The sequence below is a fragment of the Echiichthys vipera genome, assembly GCF_963691815.1.
Source record: "Echiichthys vipera genome assembly, chromosome: 8".
NCBI lineage: Eukaryota > Metazoa > Chordata > Actinopteri > Perciformes > Trachinidae > Echiichthys > Echiichthys vipera.
This window is the reverse complement of record NC_139833.1, coordinates 12451658-12472571: the sequence shown is the minus strand read 5'-3', so window position 1 is coordinate 12472571 and position 20914 is coordinate 12451658. Positions and strand designations below refer to the sequence as shown.

At 39.2% G+C, this 20914-nt stretch overlaps 2 protein-coding genes across 5 annotated transcripts; both read right to left on the bottom strand.

The window, feature by feature from the left end:
• Positions 1 to 593: 593 nt before the first annotated feature.
• On the bottom strand, positions 594 to 5407 carry ccdc106a (coiled-coil domain containing 106a). 3 transcript variants are annotated; one of them, XM_083919038.1, is made up of 8 exons: positions 5298 to 5407; positions 3523 to 3602; positions 3334 to 3432; positions 3013 to 3234; positions 2814 to 2870; positions 2036 to 2314; positions 1735 to 1902; positions 594 to 1629 (listed from the first exon to the last, which is right to left on the bottom strand). In XM_083919038.1, exons 2-8 carry the CDS (start codon positions 3590 to 3592, stop codon positions 1313 to 1315), a joined length of 1212 nt encoding a protein of 403 aa, XP_083775164.1. In that variant the 5' UTR covers positions 3593 to 3602; positions 5298 to 5407; the 3' UTR covers positions 594 to 1312. The 3 variants fall into 3 exon arrangements, with proteins under 3 accessions (XP_083775164.1, XP_083775163.1, XP_083775165.1); XM_083919037.1 differs by lacking the exon at positions 5298 to 5407 and adding an exon at positions 4069 to 4182; XM_083919039.1 differs by lacking the exon at positions 5298 to 5407 and adding an exon at positions 4069 to 4182 and having other exon boundaries at positions 2036 to 2309; positions 2842 to 2870.
• A 742-nt stretch (positions 5408 to 6149) lies between these two features.
• On the bottom strand, positions 6150 to 20912 carry LOC310951076 (C-Jun-amino-terminal kinase-interacting protein 4). Of its 2 annotated transcripts, none has more exons than XM_083919155.1 (28): positions 20829 to 20912; positions 18481 to 18875; positions 18207 to 18401; positions 17978 to 18098; positions 17751 to 17821; positions 17556 to 17620; positions 16469 to 16538; positions 16197 to 16366; positions 15783 to 16039; positions 14786 to 14843; positions 14451 to 14603; positions 14264 to 14306; positions 13988 to 14115; positions 13808 to 13861; positions 12867 to 12995; positions 12615 to 12747; positions 12286 to 12372; positions 12146 to 12193; positions 11851 to 11992; positions 11664 to 11706; positions 11459 to 11539; positions 10636 to 10703; positions 10362 to 10510; positions 10099 to 10270; positions 8958 to 9071; positions 8781 to 8879; positions 8570 to 8659; positions 6150 to 7247 (listed from the first exon to the last, which is right to left on the bottom strand). In XM_083919155.1, the coding sequence occupies exons 2-28, from the start codon at positions 18577 to 18579 to the stop codon at positions 7129 to 7131; spliced, it is 2958 nt and encodes a 985-aa protein (XP_083775281.1). In that variant the 5' UTR covers positions 18580 to 18875; positions 20829 to 20912; the 3' UTR covers positions 6150 to 7128. The 2 variants fall into 2 exon arrangements, with proteins under 2 accessions (XP_083775281.1, XP_083775282.1); XM_083919156.1 differs by having other exon boundaries at positions 12615 to 12711.
• Between the last annotated feature and the right edge of the window lie 2 nt (positions 20913 to 20914).

The window sequence follows — 20914 nt, the reverse complement described above, 5'->3', positions numbered from 1 at the left end:
GTATCACCAAACATTTCCGCACACTATAATCAACATGTCCGCTAGTTTGCAAATGATGAATTTTTACAAGACCTCTATAAACTACACACCATCAAGGAGCACTTCTCACATGCATTGGTAGTGGAGCACTGAGAAGCTAGTTATCATAGTCACAAAAGCTTTTCCGCAAGAGCGTCATTACCAGAATCATAAGAAGTGTCGTTTACTGCATTTTAGTGCAGATAATTACAAAAGAGGTTGGTGCAACCCTTCGTGATACCACAAAGTAATTCAGCAGCATTGCTGTTAAAACTGGGAGCAAAACCAACAGATGTTTTTATTATGAATCAAACACACAATATCACTAACGTATTTGCGTCTGTCTTTGATGTTTCACTAAAAACAAGTTCCACATAGACTAGACTTTCGAAAATGGAATAGAAAAAAAAGACACATGACTCTAAGATTGTACTTCAGTGGGTGTCCAGGGAGTTAAAACGCCCAAAGCTATTGCATTTCTCATGAAAGGAAATCACAAAATTGCATTAAGGCCTGTGTAAATGGTTGAGGATATAATGATAATGGAAGAAATAATACAACAAGGACACAAGGAGTAATATAAACAAAAGTAAATTATATTTTCTTAAAAGTCCAGTATAATTCAACATAATCTACGGAGTGCATCATAATTTTAACATACACAGACATTGTGATTGAAAGATACCATAATTTTAGGATTGTGCACACAAATAAAGTGATAAAAATTGCTATACATATGAAACATTTAGACTGTCAGGGACTGAAATTATCTAGACAATCATTTAATGAACTACCGGCCATTAGCTGATCCAGATGTTCAGGAAAGAAAAGGTCTATGTATCTCTGGAAACATTGAGGCAAAAACATGAAGGAGCTGTTGGTTACACTTATTTAAATACTGGAGAAGAGCAATCCCGTCTTTAATCCCAATAATAAGACACATTCTTGTTTTCAAATTCTGAATCACACAGACTATTTTACCATGATTTTTCCCTTTCCGGCCACAGCAGGCACTCTCTATCCTCAATATTATTGGAACAATGGTGTCCCATTGTCAAAGTTAAAGTGTTAATAAAAGTGAGCTGTGAAACGTTTTTTTGTGTCTAAAACGCAAAGGATCTCAGCTGCAGTTTACATGGCCATGTCCAGGACACTGAGATAGTAAAATCATCTCTCATGCCTCTGGACATCTCTGTGCTGCTGCAGCAGAAACCAACTGCCTCTTCTCTCCACACTTCCCCACCAACATCGCTGTTTTCCAGAGCGACGTCCCATTTCTCTGTCTTTCTCTCCCTCAGTGTCTAAACCTGTAGGAGATGGGCAGGAGCAGGTTATTCTTCTTCAAGGCCTGCACCCTGCTAAGTGTCTCTTCATCCAGGGCAGTGTAGCAGCGCCGGGCATAGTCCAGTAATTTCTCCTTGGATGGGTCAAACTCGCCCACCTCTGCAACTTTCTCTGGGGCCACCAGTAGCAGCTCTGCGATGGGTGTGGTGGAAGCCACTGTGTTGCGATCCACACCGTGGATTTGAAAGGCTTTCGACATGTTTTTCAGACGCTGGTATGTTAGCAGGATCTTCTTGTAGCGAAACAGCACACCAGCAGCATCTTTCACTGATAACAAGAACGTACAAGGAGTCAGACACAGCAGTCTTATGAGCGTCTATAGTTAAGTAATAAAACTGAAATGTTGAGGCAGGAACTTTGTCCTTCCCTTACCTCTCTGCCGCTCTCTAGGGGCTCGGAAGATCCGCCTTATTTTTAATTGTTGTCTGTTGCTGTTAATGGTATCTTGCATTACATCTTCGCCTGATATCATTTCTTCCTCCTCAAGGTAGCTGTCCTGCTCCAAGTACTCATCAGATTCTCCCAAGAGTGAAAGTGAATCTGATGAGAACATAAAAAAAATACTCAGCAAAACCATCAAGATTGAAGCCAGAGGCTACATTTTCCCCAGTCTTTATTCTTATTAGTATTAGATCAATTAAGGTGATGGGATACTTTGTGTCATTTGCATTACCTGGACCTATGTTGCTATGTCCACTCATTTCATTTATGGATGACCTTGGATGACCACTGTTGCTGTTGCTGCTGCCACTGGCTGTGTTATTGGAAGTACTATGGCTATGGCCTTGCAAGAGGGCCTGGGATTGTGTAGAGTTGAACAAAGCATTTATAGAGGCAAGCTGATTGGTTAGTGGACTGGAGACGTGGTTTTTGGAAGGCACCATGGTTGGCGGACCAGGCCTTCGTTGGATAAACTGACGTGAGGGGAAATGCTGAGACTCCGTCTTCTGTTCTATGAAGAGAAGAAAGCCATAATAATTGATAAGCTGTAATCTAAGATGGAACACATAACCCAGTGAACGATGACATGCTACACTTAAGCAACTATATCTTTGCTGTGTCAGCGCCCACATTATGGAACAATCTGCCTCTTCACTCTGTTTTTAAATAACTTCTTATAACCCGTCTCTTCTCTGTGGCCTTTGATACCCAGTAAGATGTCGACTTTATTTAAGTGTCTTATCCTGACTGCTTTTATTGCATGGCTAGTTTTTTTAACTTTTGCTTATTTTATTTTTACATATGTTTTATGTCTTTTAATTTATTGTTGTATTTTATATGTAACTTTTGTAATTTTTTATTTATTTTAATTCTTCTGTACAACACTTTGGTCAACATTGGTTGTTTTTAAAGTGCTTAACAAATAAAGTTGGATTGGATTGGATATCTAACCACAACTATGTGTAATTATTCGTAATTCAGCAGTTAAATGCATAAATCTTTGTTTTTACCAGCGGGGCGCTCTTCCTCTCTTCTTACCCTCCAGTTGAACCGCCTGGATTCATAACCTACAAAGAGACAAACACCAAGAAGTAAGAATGTATTTTCAATCCTTAGAGACTTGCTTTGCAAACATACCGTTTCTAATCAACTTATACTGAAAAGTTCCTGTTGGACGTGTTATCATCTCACACCTGCCCCTGTCCTCACCGTTACTGTACTGGCTGTGGATCTCCTCCTTTCCCTGGCTCTTCGTTGAAAAGATGAAGCGGTCCAACTGGCAACGGAGGAAGTCCCTCTCCTCTTCTAAGTCCTCAATTCTTTTCTGCAGCCAGGAGTTTTTCTCCAGAGAGATCTGTAGCTGGGTCCGCAGGTTGGTGATCACCATGTATGAGTTGTTTACTTGAGACGGCCCAGCAGACGGAGGCGACTCTGAAGAGGCCAGACAGGATCACCCATTATTGTAGATTATTACACATTACTCATCGTACACATACAAGTGAATTTTCTATTATTGATTCAGACATTCACCATCAAAATTCTGATCACTCTGGTTGAAAAATCCTTGCTGCTCAAAGTTGCTCTCTTCATAGGGGATGGCTATTTCATAGGCATCCTCATTTTTGGGAGCTGAACAGGAGGAAATATGCACAGTATTTGTAAAAATGCATGGCCTTTGGTTAAAAAAACATATGCATCTGCAGCTTATAAAAACCTTACTCTGCAAGTGGAGTGAGCCTGCGTGGCTCTTAGATGTGGAGGCAGCATCAGTCCTGTTTCCGTCCTCCATCTCAGTCAAACTACCAGAGTAGAAGATGAATGTTTGATTAGTTTAAAAGGTTTTAAAGAAATGGCACTGCTAAAGAACTCACTGGGGCATTTCACACTAATGCACCGTATAAATTGCTTTGTTACATGAATACAGTGCTTATGATCACATTTATTTACAAAAGGTACAGTTCAGTTATTTGATGCATGCCCAAACAAACCTAATGTTATTATGAACCTGCACGGATAAAGGGAAAAGGTAAAACACAGATATAAGTTTGTTGCGTTCAGGTACTGTGCTCACAATATGGACGCGAGTGAACATCACAGTTAGCTCCGCACTACGTTAGCTTTGGCTTAACGTTAGCAAAGAATTTAGCTGCGAATATAAAATTACAATTGCACCCTTTTCTGCACATTTTAGTGTTTCAGTCCGTCATTCAGACATTACTAAAATCTCCACCTCCACCACTATATTGTGTAGAAATTGGTACATACCACTTTACGTTTGTAATAACTTAATCAGGCACATGTAATAAGACGTTATTACTCTGTCATATCTCCTTTCACCAGCTCGTCTGCTAGCTAACAAGCTAACAATAACAATTACCCCTTTTATTTTTTCAACTGTCTCTCGCGTCACTTCCGGAGCTAAATACAATTAATGACCGTCTTTAGTAAAGGGATAAAAATAAGTGTGTAAAGTTAATTGTTTATTATAGATTATAGCAGTATTGAAAGCGATGGGTATTTTTTTTTAATATAAATATAAATCATGTATGTGTAAAATAAAAAAAATAAGTCATGTCTATTATAGTTTATTATAGATTATGGCAGTATTTAAAGCGTTGTTAGTAATTTAAAATATGTATATACAGTGTATATGTATATATACATGTATATATGTTAAATGATATATAAGAATACAATAATATAAAAACAATAATAATAATAATTGTTTGTGCAGTAAAGTTACATAATTCAGGAGCAATTTGCTGATACACGATAAATAATTATTATCAATTCTTTACACTTAGTTGTGAGTGAAAATCATCAAAATGTGCATCAACACTTCACTTTCAGGTCGGCTCGCTGCAGGACAGGTAGAGCAGGTGGGCAGGTGTCAGGTTTCAGTGTGCGCTGGTGACTTCCTAGAGTCGATTCAAAACGTACGATTTCCTTTGTAATCACGTCTGAATTTCACATACTAGCAAACTGGTAACGTGAAGGTAAGTATAGGACTTTGTTTTACCTAAATAAATATAATCGTACAAATGTAGATTTTGTGTAGTTATAGAATAAGTCTATTGAAGCGTACGGAGCAGGTGTGGCACCTGTTTTGACTGGAAATGCACGGACAGTGTAAAACCATAGTGTAAAACATGGAAGAAAACAGAAATAAATGCACTTTTTCCCCCAAGTTACTATGTTATTTTAGGTATAGAGGAAAACAATCAATTATCTTTATAGCTGATGATTTGTTAAATGTCGTCAATTATATATAAATCATAATATCGGTCTGTCTTTTAATTATTATATAATAATAATACATTTTGGTTGAGGGCGCCTTCCAAGACTCCTAAGGTCACCTCACAATGCATAGATAGATATACTGTATACTCAAAGGGAAAAAACAGCAAAATATGACTCAAACATCAATAAAAACAAGGCAAAAAACAGTAACACTGTAGGGATGAAAGGACAGTGCAGAGGACAATGATAATTACAGTTAAGGAGGCCAGTTTGAACAGGTGAGTTTTGAATTCTGTAATGGAGATGAACTGTCCAAAAGACAAGGCCACATTGTCTCTCTCTCCCTTTCAGTGCAGCCATGGCACCCAAATATGACGGCTTATCCCACTGTAAGCTGGCCCTGGTGTTTGCTGTGCTCATGGACCTGCTGGGTGTGATATCCCTGCTGCTGGGGGTCTTCGCTCCACTGGAAATCCAAGGTCGAGACTTTGGGGATCTGCTGGTGTACACAGGAGCCCTGCTGGTGCTGTTCTCCCTGGCAGGCTGGGTCATGTGGTACAGTGGAAATATTGAAGGTCTGACCTCCAAAAAGGAGTTGGGGGGAGCTGTTGGTGGAGCTATGGACCGCCTTGCCCGCTCCCTGAGCCGCAGGATACGGATCCCCAGGACTCACAGCAGCCCAACATAGGAAATGGAGCCGATAGATTCCATCTAAGTGACTGAGACTGTTACATGAAGGGCTGTCCTTAACCAGGCGTCAGGCCAAACTGCCTGAGGCAAAGGAGTGTCACTGTTGGCTGTCATTCTCTTCACAAACACTTCTTTTGTTGTGGAGTTAACTATCATCTTGTTCACATGAGAATAAAAACCCAACTGTCATTTATGTTTCATAAGGAAATTTTGGAGAATTTGTATCCTCTCTGCTTTACTTGACTACACTCAGGGATAATGTAATAGGCATTACTATAGACTCCAATATAAGATTAAAAAATGAATCTGCTGTTGTTGAATTCCTCTGGAACTGTTCATCTGTTGACTTAACTGTTTGTGTTGCTGCACCAGATTACAGCAAAACGACTCAGAATAAAAGTTCCTAGATACATACATACATACATACAACAATTGACATTTTTAATGACAATAATCATATTTGCACAAGTTTGAGTCAGAAGAACGAACACTCAAGTCTTAATGTTCTCTCCATGAAGGATAACGAGATGCTTTGACATCAACATGAGTGCACAAACGTGTAATTGCACTTAAATACTGCATAGGACACCTGAAAGAATAATATATTTTACAAAAAATATTATCAAATTAAAACATAAACCAAATGAAGACATTAGGCAGATAACTGATTGAGAAAATAAATATTTTCTTAAGGACATAGTTTGATATCCCATCACATATTTTTATACAGACATTTCAAAAAGGTGCAGTTTGCAATTGCACCATATGCAATGTAGAATTAGCATAAACACAAAACACATCACGATCAAAAGAAGTTTTCCCCGATCTCAATGTACAATCAGGAGATAAGAAGTGTCTGATTGTCCGTATGCTGAGAGAAGATCAATACATTTCCAGTTCACAGTGAACAACAAAGTATGGACACAGCCGCTTCAAAAGCAGCCACACGATAAAGTTTATGATCAAAAGATGTTAGTACAGAAAAACCTGGTTCCCCATTGGTGGAATGAAGATGTGAACGACAACAGAAAGAGAAAGAGAGCTGAGTGTCAGGGAACCTGAAGGTATTGTTAAGTGCCAAGGTGAAAAATGAGCAATGAACAATGAGGCGGCTTAATTGCTGACCAGTTTTACGGAAATGGTCAAATAAGAGGAAGGCGCACACAGTAAGGCATCCATCAGAAATGTCCAGTCAAAAGATGGATGTACAAAATGAATGAGGTAAACAAGGATGTAACAGCATCCTGTCACATCCTTCTGCATGGATGGATACTTTTACTGAGACGCTGGTTCATTCCCTATGTTGTCTCGAGCTCTGCTGGTGTCAGTATATACGTCTACTCCGTCTCTATCTCATTCCAAAAAAAAAAGGGCAGAACTACGAGATGATCAATGTCAGAGGGCGGGGCTGGGCACAGAGGGGGGTAGATTCTGCCAGATTATCATGTGACTGCGTTCAGACCTCTGAGGCGTAGCTTGGGACAACTCCGCCGACCCCTCATTCACATCATCTCCTGTAAAAGTGGATGGCTCAGTTAGGAATTTAATAAACAAAGCGCTGACAGTAAACAGTAAATAAATGCAACATACAGTAGGACACACCGATCCAATACACAGTGGTGGATTGTAACTACGTACATTTACTGAAATACAATTTAGAGGCTTGTACTTTACTTGAGTATTTCCATTTTATTGTTATTCATATTTCTACTCCGCTTCATCTCAAAAAGGTAAATATTGTACTTTTTTACTCCATTGCTACATTTGTTGACGGCTTTAGGTATCTACCAGATCTTTTTTTTGTTTTATCATCTTCCCGTCCAGTGAAACCCACTTAACTCCAGATGTGTTGATTGTGGACGTTTTAGAATGAACTGAAGGATGAAGTGTTTCTTCATGCGTTGTGAAAATTCTCCTACTTTTAAAGCTGTTTAGCTGCTGCTAAATAAACTAATGTTTTGTTTAAATGTATAGTTAAAGATGAAAATATGGCAGTTTTTCTGAGCTCATGACAATGTAACTTTGTAGAGATTTGTGGTAATGACAGGACAGCGACACTTTAATGTTCATTCATTGCTGTAGATTAAACTACTCAACAGTTTATAAAAGAGTTAAATGAGCACAACCTTAAACATCTACAGCAGTAAAATGCAATTTACACATTCATGCAGCAGTAATATGAATCCAAAAACATCATACATTTTACTGCACAATGGGTACTTTTACTTTAAGTAATTTAACTAGATTTAGCTGATTATACTTAAATCATTCTACCTACAGAAATTCTTACCATTCTGGCATTTTTACACTTTTCTTTTGTATTCTTAAAATGCTCCTAATAAGTGTATGGCACACTAAAAGAAGAAAAAAAAAAGAAAAGCTGTGTTCCAGTTTCGGACCTCCATATAGGCAAAATGCACTGGAATGCCTGTCAAAGTGGAACCTCCTACCAGCGGATTTGGGGTGGGTCGATCTCCCCCAAATTTGCTAGTAGGACGTTCAACTTTAACAGGCATTCCAGTGCATTTTGCCTAGATGGAGGTCCCAAACTCTGGACTTCCCATAGCACTGGAACGCAGCATTTCAATGTCAACGGTGGTGTTGGGGGAGGAGGGGGCGTCATAAGTCAGGCAGGGGGAAGAGAATGGCACTTTGGAGGGCAACAAGGTAAGAATTGCTTTAAGAAGGCTCTGAATTAACTTTTACTTGTAGTTGAGTCACAGTGTGGTTTTAGTACTTTTACTTTAGTAAAGGAACTGGATATTTCTTACATTGCTGCCAAAACATCAAAACAGTTTTAAACAATTTGACACGATAATAATTTCCTTCATCTCACCAATTCGGAAGTTGATGTAGCCCTCTCCCCCACTAAGGATAAGCTGAGAGGTAGTCATAGTGCTGCAGCCAGGAGAGACGATCAAGCAACCTGTGGGGTTAAAATGTCACTACAAGACAAAGCCAGCATGCAAGTGCACTCCGAAAGATCTACCTGAATTAACAAGTTGTTGAAAATGTTCATGTTTTGTTTGAGACGATCGGATTCTTACCAGGTGCAGCAATGATGAACCTGACAGCTTGTCTGTGTGCATGGTAACACAACTGGGCTGATGAAATGGAGCAATATGGGATGGACACAGCCTCTGATGCTGTAGACAGTCATATAGTTATCATGTTTGACAATATGAGTTTCAATAACGTTTACTCTCAGTCTCAGTAAAACTCACTTATGGATAAGGGGATGGAGAAAATGGCACCGCCTCCTGTGCCCACCCACAGACGGCTGGAGATGACTGTGAGAGATGAGATCTGTAGAGGAGTGAGTGTCAGGAAGGCTGGTCCTACAGAGGGAGACAGAAGCACTTAGCTGAGCTGCAGGAATGAGTTTAATCTCAAAGTTGCCTGCCACAAAGCAAACATAGATAAACACATAATAAATCCAATCGTTTTTTATCTTTAGCATGTCAAACTTTTGTCTGTTTGACAAAGGAACTTGCACATACTCGTAAAGCCATAACGGCTGATAAAAGATATAACGGTTTAACATGAAAAGAAATATTCACAAAAAGCAGGTTGAAATGTGAGGGAAAAAATGAGAACAGAGAAACAAAAGGTAGTAACAAGTGAGCATTGTTGTTCACAGCTTTTTCGTTGTTTTTAACAGTTAAATTGTACATAATGTGTTCTAATTTTACAGTATCTTTTTCATTTGTTTTGGTAATGTTTTTACTAGGGATCAACCAATATGGATTTTTTTAGGGCTGATACCGATCAGCCTTAGCCGATGACCGTTACGGACTGCGAATTCTTTTGAGCCGATACTACTTTTGCAACCTCGATTTACATCATAAAAATTACACAATGATGATAACAAAAAGGTTATGAGTCTCAATTTAAAAAAAAAGAACCTTTATTAAACCTAAAAAAGGCGTCTCCAGCTAAACACGGAGCAGCCTGTGGACGCCTGTCTGCAAATAATGACGGGAAATAACTAACAGCGAACGTAGCAGCCTGCTTCGGCCGATGCCGATAAGCGTAAGAAACACAAATATAGGCAGATGATATCAGCTGACCGATAAAATGGTCTGCCGATGATGTTCTTGACAGAAGTACTTTGTTTTATTGTTTGTTGTTTTTTTTCAATTAGTGTGTGCATTGAACACAAAGGCAAATTCCTTGTGTGTGAAAACGTACTTGGCAATAAACTCCTTTCTGATTCTGAGCTTTTACTGTGCTTACTAACCTGATAAGAAATGACCGCACTACGCTGACAGAGCTAATAGATAGGCATACTGTACATGTCCCGGTGTAATTGTTAATTTTTTACATTTAAATAATCAATAAATAGAGTAAATAAAATTTTAGCACCTAATGTTTTAGTGACCAAAGCAGCAAAATCCACTTCCTGTAGTGGCCGTCCTGTCGACCAATCAAACAGTCGGAGGATTGGGTCAAGTCGGCAGGATGTCCAAACACCACTTCCCCCAGCACACAGGAAACGAACCTGCTGCTCACTGCGTTCAGATACCGAGAATGTTTGCTGTAAGGTCAGATAAGGAATAATGGTGGTGAGTTCAAAGACGGCGTAAACATGAGATACAAACAAAGCAGGTACCTTCACAGTTTCTTACCTCAACCTTCTTGCTGTTAATGTCGACCACATGGACTCTGTTCCAATATCCCACCCACAAGCGTCCAGCTTTTGCAAGGCAGCAGCGAATGGGCTGCAAAGGGTTGGATCCAAGAGGCATCATCGAGTGTGACTGTAGATCCCAGCCACCTGTCAATCACATCACTCATTACTTCATTATTAACACCTTAAGGTGTGTGAAGAATGCTCAATGAATAGATAGATTAACTGAGACAGTCAGATTTTACTGTAAAAAGGAAACAGAAAGACTTTACCTGAACTGTGTGAGAAAAATGCTAAAGTCCCATCAGCTAAACCAGCTATGACTTGACCCTGAGAATACCTGTCAGATTGAGTCAACAGAAAGTATTTATTTTCAAAGATTTCTTGATGAAGACATGAAGATAGCTCAATGTCACATTACGATATACTAGGGCAAGTATTTTATCTGATGGAAATCCAGTTCTGTGTCATGACAATGTGGACAGTGTGTAAAGATGAACTGTGTTTGAATTCCCTCTGTGGCGGAAATGTGAACAGATCGGGGTCCACGGATGATGAGAAATCCGTAGTTTGTATCACCCGATCTACAGAAATAGCTATACACACCGTCCACATTGCCATGATACAGAAGTGGATTGAAATGGGTAAAGTATCCCTTTAACTGGATTTTTTTTTCAATAACGATTAATGTATTGCATTTCATTTTATACCTTTTACTGAGTTACTGACCTTTTTTTTGATTGAACCAATTTAAAGTTTAAGAAAAGCCGCTGTCATAAGTTCATTGAGTAATTGTGACAAATTATCATGATCTCAATATTGAACAAAATAATCAGGATTATGATTTTTGCCATGATTGAGCATCCCTATGACATAGTAACTAAATGTTAATACTTGAAGGAGCTGTACAGTGGGAAAGGGATTGCCTCCACATGGCTCCCATTAACCATTCCCCAATACATGAAACTGATGTTTTTTGTGGCCACAAACACCAACATGTGTAGACCAACTGTTAGCTGCTATGTCAATGCTCTGAATGTTGAGTACAGTTTTTTAAAATATGCATAAGAATATTTTAGAGCAGATGGGACTCACGTAAGCGAATGAACACCCTCTGAGAGAGATACAGACTGCAGACAGAGCCTCCTGTCAGCAGAGGCTGAGTGTACCAGTACACTGTGAGGGAGAGACAGTGGACAACAGAAGAGGAGGGGAAAAAAGACAGAGAGAAAATATCTGAATGCCGTGCCAACATCCATTTTACTGAGAGTTTCATTTATTGTTTGTTCAGCGCACATACCTTCCTTCCTGAGTTCCAATCCACACAGTTCCTGCAGTGTCGCCTGATATGACAAGAACAGAGAGGAAAGGAAGTAAGCAGAAGTGCTTGCAGTTATCAGAAAGGTATGAGGGGATAATACAAGTACAGAATACATAAGATAAGTTGTCTGTAGGCAGCTGCTGCAGCCCATTGTACTGGCACTGACCTATGGGAGGCACAGCACAGATGCAGATGGCAGGAGCTGTGGGAGGGAGGCTGAACTGATCCAATACTGTGTTGGATCGTGCTGGGTCAATCACTGTAATATTACTGCAGGAGGCAGGGCCAGAAACTACCCACACAGAACACTGGCAGAGAAGGACAGATATGGAGTTTGGAAAGATGAGCGGCATGAAAGAATGTGTCCCCATGGGCAGTGTTATTTATGCTTGGATGGCATTACACGTGATGATTAGAGTATGACTATGGTTGTTATCTAACCAGGATAATGACAGACTTACTGAGGCTTCTCCTGAAATCTCAGGTGTGACTGCAACCGCACAGTTCAGCTGAAGAGAAAAAATAAGTCAGGACCCAGGTTTAAATGATGTAAAGGCTGCTAGGTTCTAGCGTTTGAGAGTTTTGCAGGGAAACGATGTACCTTAGCTGTGGAGTCTCTTTGATCCAGCAGCCTGAGCTGCATTAGAGCGGGTACATCTTTAGGCTCTGGGACAGGTTCATTGGATTCCTATAGTGATGACAGTAAATATCCAGGATAGTGTTAGGATCGTGAAAATGCACACGTCTGGGTATGTTTAACGTTCTATGGTTAGAAGTTAAAAATTATTTTTCTTGGCTTAGTTAAAATAAAGTCCGTACGGTAACAAAAATACACAATTCAGACTCAAAAATCAAAGGAACTTTAGGCTAATTTTTTATTCACATACTCTTCTACATCCCCTCTAAGCAATTCTCACGTGTTTCTACTACCTGTGTGTTTGCCAGCGGTGTGCTCCAGCCGTGTATCTGCCGTTTTCCAAGTGATCCCCAAATGTGCGTGCGAACTTCTTTGTAGAGTTCTCTCCTCCTGACACGAGGAGAGAGAGCAGCAGGAAAAGCAGATCTAGAGAGAATGCTTCTGCTGTTAATCAGCTTGATTGAGTCTTTTATAATGATTCAATTTTGATTCAAATAATGATGGCGCATTATGCAAGAGTGACATGGCCAGAAACACTAGCATACTCAGCATGAGTGTGACTGACAGCCGGTAGTTGTGGAGAGCGAGTGAGCGATGGAGAAGTTGGCAGGGCAAATGCAGAAGCAGGAGGTGGGATTAAGGGTTCCTTGGTCAGGCCAAACAAGCGGTTGAACCTTTAATAAGAAAAAAAACAATTATCCATATTTTATTAAGACCATAAAACATCTGAATACAGAGTATTACCAAACATGCAATGACATACATAGCACACATATTTAGTTGTAGCTTAACTGACTGATTCAGTGAGAATCCAAAAACCCTCTCAGGCATGTTTATATATTCAAAACACTCACAATGCTCCGTTTGTTTACAACACTCTTAAGGATATGTCTTTTTTTCTCATGTAACTCGCCTGAGCACTAACTTCTGCAAATTAAAGTACATCTTACACTAAAATTGTAGCTATAGTGGTGACTATTTTAGAAAGCAAGTGCTACAGAGCTTCAGTCTCCCTGTAAAAACAAGAACAGCAGAATCCCTTGGATTATTTCAAGTGTCTTAACCACCTTGCCTACCCCTTCTGAAATGAGATGTACTTTACATTGATTTGCATGAATGTCTGTGCCTGTGTGGATGTGTTATATGTGTATACAGTATATAATATACTCTGTGTATTTTTTACTTTTGAATGCATGTATATATTTTTATGTTGTTCAAAAGCACTTTGGTTTTTTTAAGCATAAATACATTTGACCTTGACATTCCCACTGCTTTTGTAACAGGTTGCCGTAACAACAGAAGATCAAAGCAACTTGGCGAACTTCACATCTTGGTATTTCCTAGTTGTTTTTATATGGCATATGGTTTCATATATTATTGGTTTGCTAGAACTTTTGTGTGTTATGCGGACATTAACTTTGTTGAGATTTTAACTGACAAGAGGATGGTTATGCAGGTTATTGTAATCAAATAATAAGACACTTACTTTCTCCAAACACTTAACCTTTTGTCTTCAGTTAATCTCTCATCCTTTGTTGCTCTAAATAAAAGAGAAGAAAAAATATACAAAATCACTTTGGAGATTAAGAAATGTATACACAATTATTCATGTTTTAACACATCAACTTAAAAAAACAACTTTAAATCTTTAAAAACAAACGGTTACCGGAGTGTCTGACTGCGTCTTACAGCCTCCTGCAGCTCGAACAGACGCTGCTTATATTGGTTCTTCTCCATGACAACACGAGCCATTTCAGAACGAGAGAAGTTTCGCATTGATGTGGGTAAAGAGGCCTGAATGAAAGAGTTATGCTTTTTATTGGGGTAGATGCGTCCGTTTCATACACCAAAACCATTAACACTGAGCAGCTACTGAGTTTTAAAAAAGCTCACTGTTACTGCGTGAAACCGTAGATAAACATTTGAAATAACATCTCCTTACATCAGGATCCTCAGAATGACACGCTTCCAGCTCTTTTCGAAGTCTATGAAAAATAAAGCATATAAAGCAGTAAATTATTTGGATTATCATTATAATAACAAAACTACTATACAATATTTTCCCCAAAAAGGCAAATAATTAACAAACAACATTAAAATGGGAAAATATCCAGAACAAACTTCTACACCTCTTAGTTTCCTCCTCCTTCTCCTTCATCCGCCCTTCCAACCGTGAGACTGTTTCCTGGAGAGAGGTGACCTCCAGTTTAAGAGCTGAACGATCATCAGTAAGCTCTACTACGCGAGATATCAAAGCCTTACGGGCAGCTTCCACCAACTCACTGAAAAAGTAAAAAAGATTATGAAGACAATCACTTTGGCAAGGAGATGCCGTTTAAACAAATTAGTGACATTTTCTCCTCTTATTGATTTGTTTGTATTGAAACAAGAAAGTCAAGTGTTTTGAAAATCCCCTGCACACTGGAGTATTCATAACAAGGTAGAAAATAAACAAAGGACTCACTGGGTGACTTTCAGTTCCTCATGCTGAGAAAGAATCTCCTCGAACTGGTCTGCACTGCCTGCTCAGAAAGAAAGTGTTAAAAAGGCTTGAACACAGAAAGTACTAGAGAGACACATAAGTCTACTCGGTATTCCTATTTACTCTCTATTCAAGAAGAAGAAATGACTACATGGACGGGGTAAATCGGTAACACTTCATGAGACATATTTCACTGATCTTAGTCTTCTGCACTTCATCTTAGTGGGATAGCAGAATCAGAATCCTCTTTATTGTCATTATACTTAGTACAATGACATTTTGTATGGCTTCTCCTGTACACATATCAAAACAATAAATAAAATAAAAATAGAAACAGAAACACAAAGACAAAGACAGTAGGCAGCAGCTGGCAAATAGCGTGAAAACAAAACGGTTTTAAAAGTGTTTAAAATGTATATTTACAAAAGGGTATAGTATATTATGAGTTATTAGTGTAAATCTCTATCAGTCAGTCAGGGTAAGTTAGGGTGGGTGTGCATCCCAACCCCTCTGGGGGTGGGATGACAGAGGCAACAACTCTGGGGGAAAAACTGTTCCTCATCCTGCTGGTGTTGGATTTAAGTGCCCTGAACCGATTACCGGATGGCAGTGGCTCAAACAGAGGGTTTCCAAGGTGTGTGTGATCCCCGAGTATGTTGCTGGCTTTCTTACTAAGTCAGCTGGCATATATGGTGTCAAGATTAGGGAGCTCCAGCCCCATGATACGCTGGGCTGCCTTCTATGCTATATACTATATAAATAGTTTCTCACAATTGCCCGATTATTTTTTATAACCAACCTTCTGTCTGTGATCACTTACTCTGTGCTTCAATGCTGCACATAACACAACACAAGCATTGTTATGCAGTTTTCTGCAAAAGGATAACTGGATAATTCCTGACAGTTAGTGTTTTATTGAGATGAAGAGAAAGTGCATAAACCACGTTTGTGTAAAAGGTCGATGAATGTGTGAATTTACCTCTGACACTGGCCCCTCGATCTACACTCTCCACATAATCCCGACTCAGCTCTGACAGCTCAGAGAACACAGAGTCAGTGTTGCGCAGCTCCCACTCCAAACTATCATCTTCCTCCTCCTCATCTTTTTCCTGCCTCTCTCCTCCCTGCATCTCTTCTTCTTTGCGCTCTTTCTCCTCCACCTCCCTCATCTCGTCCTCCATGCTGGTACCCGACTCATCTCTCTTTGGCTCTTCAGTGTTCGGTCTAACTGGGGTGCTGATGAAGAATGAAATGAATGAATGAAAGAGTAAGAAATTTGAGAAGTGAGAAGTGAGAATTAAAGTGTGCTCTGTGTGAAGGTGAACTAAAGTGAACTTGAGTTTAGTTTATGACGACACATACATCTCACTGAAAGACAAAAACGGATTATTACCTTGCATCCACACTGCCATGAAACTGCCGCAGCTCAGGAGTGGAGCTTATGATGTCATTGATAAACTGATCGGCGACAGGCTTCCCTACAATGTCAATCACCTTTTCTGTCTTTGCTACCAGATCTTCCAAACAAGGAGGACCAGAATGTGAATGTGGTCTTTGAATCATCTGCAAAAAAGAGGAGGAAACAGCAGCTAACTTCTCTGCCAAAATCTTTTATGAACATTGTTAAAAAATGTAGTTAAATGTGTAAAGTGAGAATGTTTTTACCTTTTCATTCAAACTGGATTCTGACGAGAGGTTTGATGGAAATTCTGAATTCTTGGGATGCACATGATTTCTAAAATGCGACATGCAGTGTTACAGAAAGGTCACCTGAACAAACAGTAACAATGTGTGCTGCGTTCTTACATTTTGCACCACTATACTGAAGTATTGCCATGGACTTGTGATAAACACCTGCCATTTTATTTTGACACTAAACACCATTTTTTCAACACAAAAGCTCAAAGATGAAATTGAAGCTAACACTTTCCATTGCAAAGTCTCAGTTGAAAACAATAAAACATGGGAAATGCATATTCACAAGTGTGACTGAAAAGCAAGATTAATCTACGTTTTAAAAATGGTCTCAAATTGCTATTTTTCCATTACATGTAGTCAATCTCTGAACCCATCGGCTACTTGACGATGATTTATCCTCTGGGGGCTACAGCTAATTTTTTGGGGCTTTCCATTGGAGCCTTGACTTCCTCTTTAGAGCAGCAGTCACTGTTAACGGCCTGATTAGCATGTTCATCGAGACATGAAAATAGAGTTGGAGTTTAGAGTCTGTATGAAGAGATATCTGCATATGAATGCAGATAAATGATAAGAAAAAGTTAATTTAAAAAAAGCTAAATCGTCCTAAATAGCCCTCGGGTTCCATGATTGCCTCGTTTACTCTCCACACAGACTGTTAACCTGTTTGCAACCAAAGTCTGCTCAAATGTGATTGGTAAATAGTACTTGGACTACAAATGGAAACCACTAACAAAATCTTGTCCTGTTGCCTACAGCCTCTACATCCTATGCAGAATATTGTTTATGTTTATAGAGATTAATATATAGTAAATACTGTATTTAGTATCATTGTAAATGGTAAAAAGAGATACTGCTATAGAATGCAATTGTTATGGATAAGCTCAGAAACATTAGTAAACACAATACAACAGGGTTCAATATCCAATATGGAGACAGGCTTAGAGTTAAATTCATTGATTATGTTGTTATGTGTATAGCGCAAATAAAGCTGCTGTCATGTGAGACAGAGTATAAGAAATGAGTTAAAGATAAAGGAGTGGTGAACAGGAACAACCTTAAAGGAGAGTCTCTTTCAGAATCCTTTCTTTTTTCCAGAAGCTCTCGGTACGTGTGGGCCAGCTAAAGGACAGAGCATCAGTCATATGTAAGAAATAGAGTAATGACAAAGAAACTGCTACATTATAGTAACAGGGTGTTTAAGAAGTTACTGAGGCTGACACACTGAAGAAACTAAACAGCATTATCTGACCTTGTTGTGAGTATGCCTCAGTGTGCACAGTTCTCTGCTCAGATTTGTCTTCTGCTCCTCCAAGGCCACCACTGCATAAAACATAACATGCTGCTTTAAAATGACTTTCTACTTATTCAGACTTCATGGTCTGTCATGACACGCACAAGACCGATGAATGAAAAAATTAAAAGTTTGAAATGCATGGCTAATACGCCATTTGCCCCCGTTAGTATTCGAATACTCACACTGGTCAGCTTGCCCTCGTGCTTTCTTCTCGAGCTCTCTCTCTCGCCGCTCTCTCTCCTTTTCCCTCGCCCTCATGGCTCTTCTCTCTTGTTCAGTTTGGTCATCCAGCTCCAGATACCGCTAAAGAAAACAAAATGCAATGAGCACAGACAACTGCCTACTATCATAACACGTAAATAATGGTATACCATATTACACTGTCACTTTCTAAGCTCCATCAATCCCCACCTCTTGACTTTCCTTCCTGAGTGCTCTCTCTGCTTGGTATCTCTGCAGCAGCTCTTCTCGCTCAGCTTTCTCCCTCTCCGTCTCCTCTTCCCTGTCTCTTAGCTGGGCTTTGCAGCTGGCCAGCCCCTCCAGGACCCACACAAATATGGGCACCAGAGACTCCACCACTCCTTCACCATGGGTCTCTATAACAGTCTGTGATGGGGCAAAGCAGCAGAGTCAGAAACCCTTTTTTCCCCCCTGAAAACAAAGAAAAAGAAGAAAAAATACCTACCTGTAGCTCTGAATACAGTTTTCCTGCCTCTTCACTCACAATGTTGGGGTCCAGCTCCACCTCCCCTGACCCACACAGTACTCTCTCACTGTACTCCATCAGCCAATTATTTTTATCTGCTGTATTAACTGTCAATGTGGTTTCCCCAACTCAACACTGTAGGTAAAAAAAGTACAAGCCAACTCTGACGTCCTGACTATACTTCCTCATCAGCTACTACAACTAGTTTATCTGGCTTCCTGACATGTTTGCAAACACCAGCACCACACATCCTTCATAACTTTATGTTCCATGTGTCCTTGACAAGAGCAGCATCATCTTCGACGACTGCATTCATTTGATCGTTTCTGTTCCGTGAAGTTTATCTGATGTCGGGGAGCCTTTTAGAGTCCATCCTGGGAAAGAAAAGGAGAAAATATAATGATATATAATTCACTTCTACACTGCAGGTAGGCCTAAGTGTAACTGCAAAAAGACGTTCAACTGTGCAATAAGCAAGCCTGCATGCATTTTTTCCCATTTTTTCCACTAATAACCATAGGCCTATAAATGGTTGAGCATGGCCATGTGGTTTTCTGCTATCATAAGCTGTGACTAAGTTTGTTTAACAGCAAAAACAAAGCAACTGCTCAGCAAGGGTGAAATTTAAATTCCAATGGTCGGTTTTGCACTGAAAAGACACTCAGTCACTTGTTAGTGTTAAGGCCAACAGACAAGTGTACAGTTTAAATGACCTGCATTCACGCCCTGATGGATTTCTCTTTAAAGCCGCTATTTTCAAAAGCAGACACAAATTACTTGTATGTAGTTCTGTGGATCGAATACATTTAAAGATCATTTGGGAACTGCTTAAATAGACATTTAATGATATGAGTCATTTCAAGCAAAAATGCCCAACATTCTCTGTTTAAATCAGTTTAGTTTTTTGCTTTACTTTGTCTAATGTAATACTAAACCGAATATATTTTGAACTGTTTGTCAGACAAAACAAACAGTTATTCTCTCAATTAATTGTATAGTAAATAAAATGTCAACATATTTAAGTTTCTGATGAAGACCAGCAATCTTCTGAAATTAACAAAACTCATACTATATTAACATTAATCTGAGTACTTTTTAAAAAAGCAAACAAAGGCAAAATTCATAAATGAGAATACTGTAGGGTTTGTTTACTCCTCTATGAACTAAAACTGAACATCTTTGAGTTGTGGACAAAACAAGACATTTGAGGATGTCATCTTGGACTTTGGGAAACACTGATCAACATTTTATAAAGACAGAACAACTGATCGATTAATAGAGAAAAGTCTTTAGTTGCAGTCCCGAGCTCAGGTATGTCTTTTACTGCTAAAATACAACAAAGTGCTTGTTGAATTAAAACAATTGAAGTCAATTGTTTCCAACATTCTTTTATTAAACAAATTGAACGTTGAACTAAATGCAAAATGCACCGATAAATACCAATAGTGATAGTTACATTTTAATGTGTACAGTGTATATTTCTACTGATACTCTCTTTGAACTAACTCCAAAACAATATATAGTATAGCCTTATTCTGTACAATATCAAATATGGCAAAGTCATCACATTTGAGAAGTTGAAGCCAATGAATGTCTGGCAAACAACCAACCCGTCACCTTGAGCTTCAAATGTTGTTACTTTTGCATGACATTTTGTAGACAAAATGATAAACTGAATAAAAAAGCATATTAACTAAAGTGATAACGTGGTAATGATAGCATATTTAGCCTAATGAAAGTGTGCAGCTCCTTCATGGTGCTTACAATACTTTTAGTCTTTTAGAGTATGTGCTTTAAAGACCCTTTGGCATTTAATCTAGCTGCAGCTGTTTATGCATCTCTAATAAGGATTATGTCATTTGCTGCACAGGAGAGACAAACCAAACGACAGCCTGTGTGTGTGTGTGTGTGTGTGTGTGTGTGTGTGTGTGTGTGTGTGTGTGTGTGTGTGTGTGTGTGTGTGTGTGTGTGTGTGTGTATGTATGCGTGTGTGTGTGTGTGTGTGTGTGTGTGTGTGTGTGTGTGTGTGTGTGTGTGTGTGTGTGTGTGTGTGAGAGAGAGAGAGAGAGCACCACAAATAGCACTTTGACTAAAGTTCAAACGGTTAAATGAAACGTAAACACACCAATAAACAGCGACAGGTTGTATCTGCGTCGATAATTACGCTTCTGGAGAACAAAACCATTTGAGAATGACACACTTGAATTGACACACTGTATAAATAAGTAACATGACTGACAGTAGACACCTTGAGAGCGCTCTTAAGTTGTAACTTAAAAAACAAGCCTAAGTCGTCGCGTTGTTCGGCTGCTTTTTCACAAACTCACCTTAAGAGTTGACTTCTTTGTAATTGCCTCCAAAAATACTGAAATTGCGGTCGTTTTTCTCCGAGGGACGATATCAATTACACATA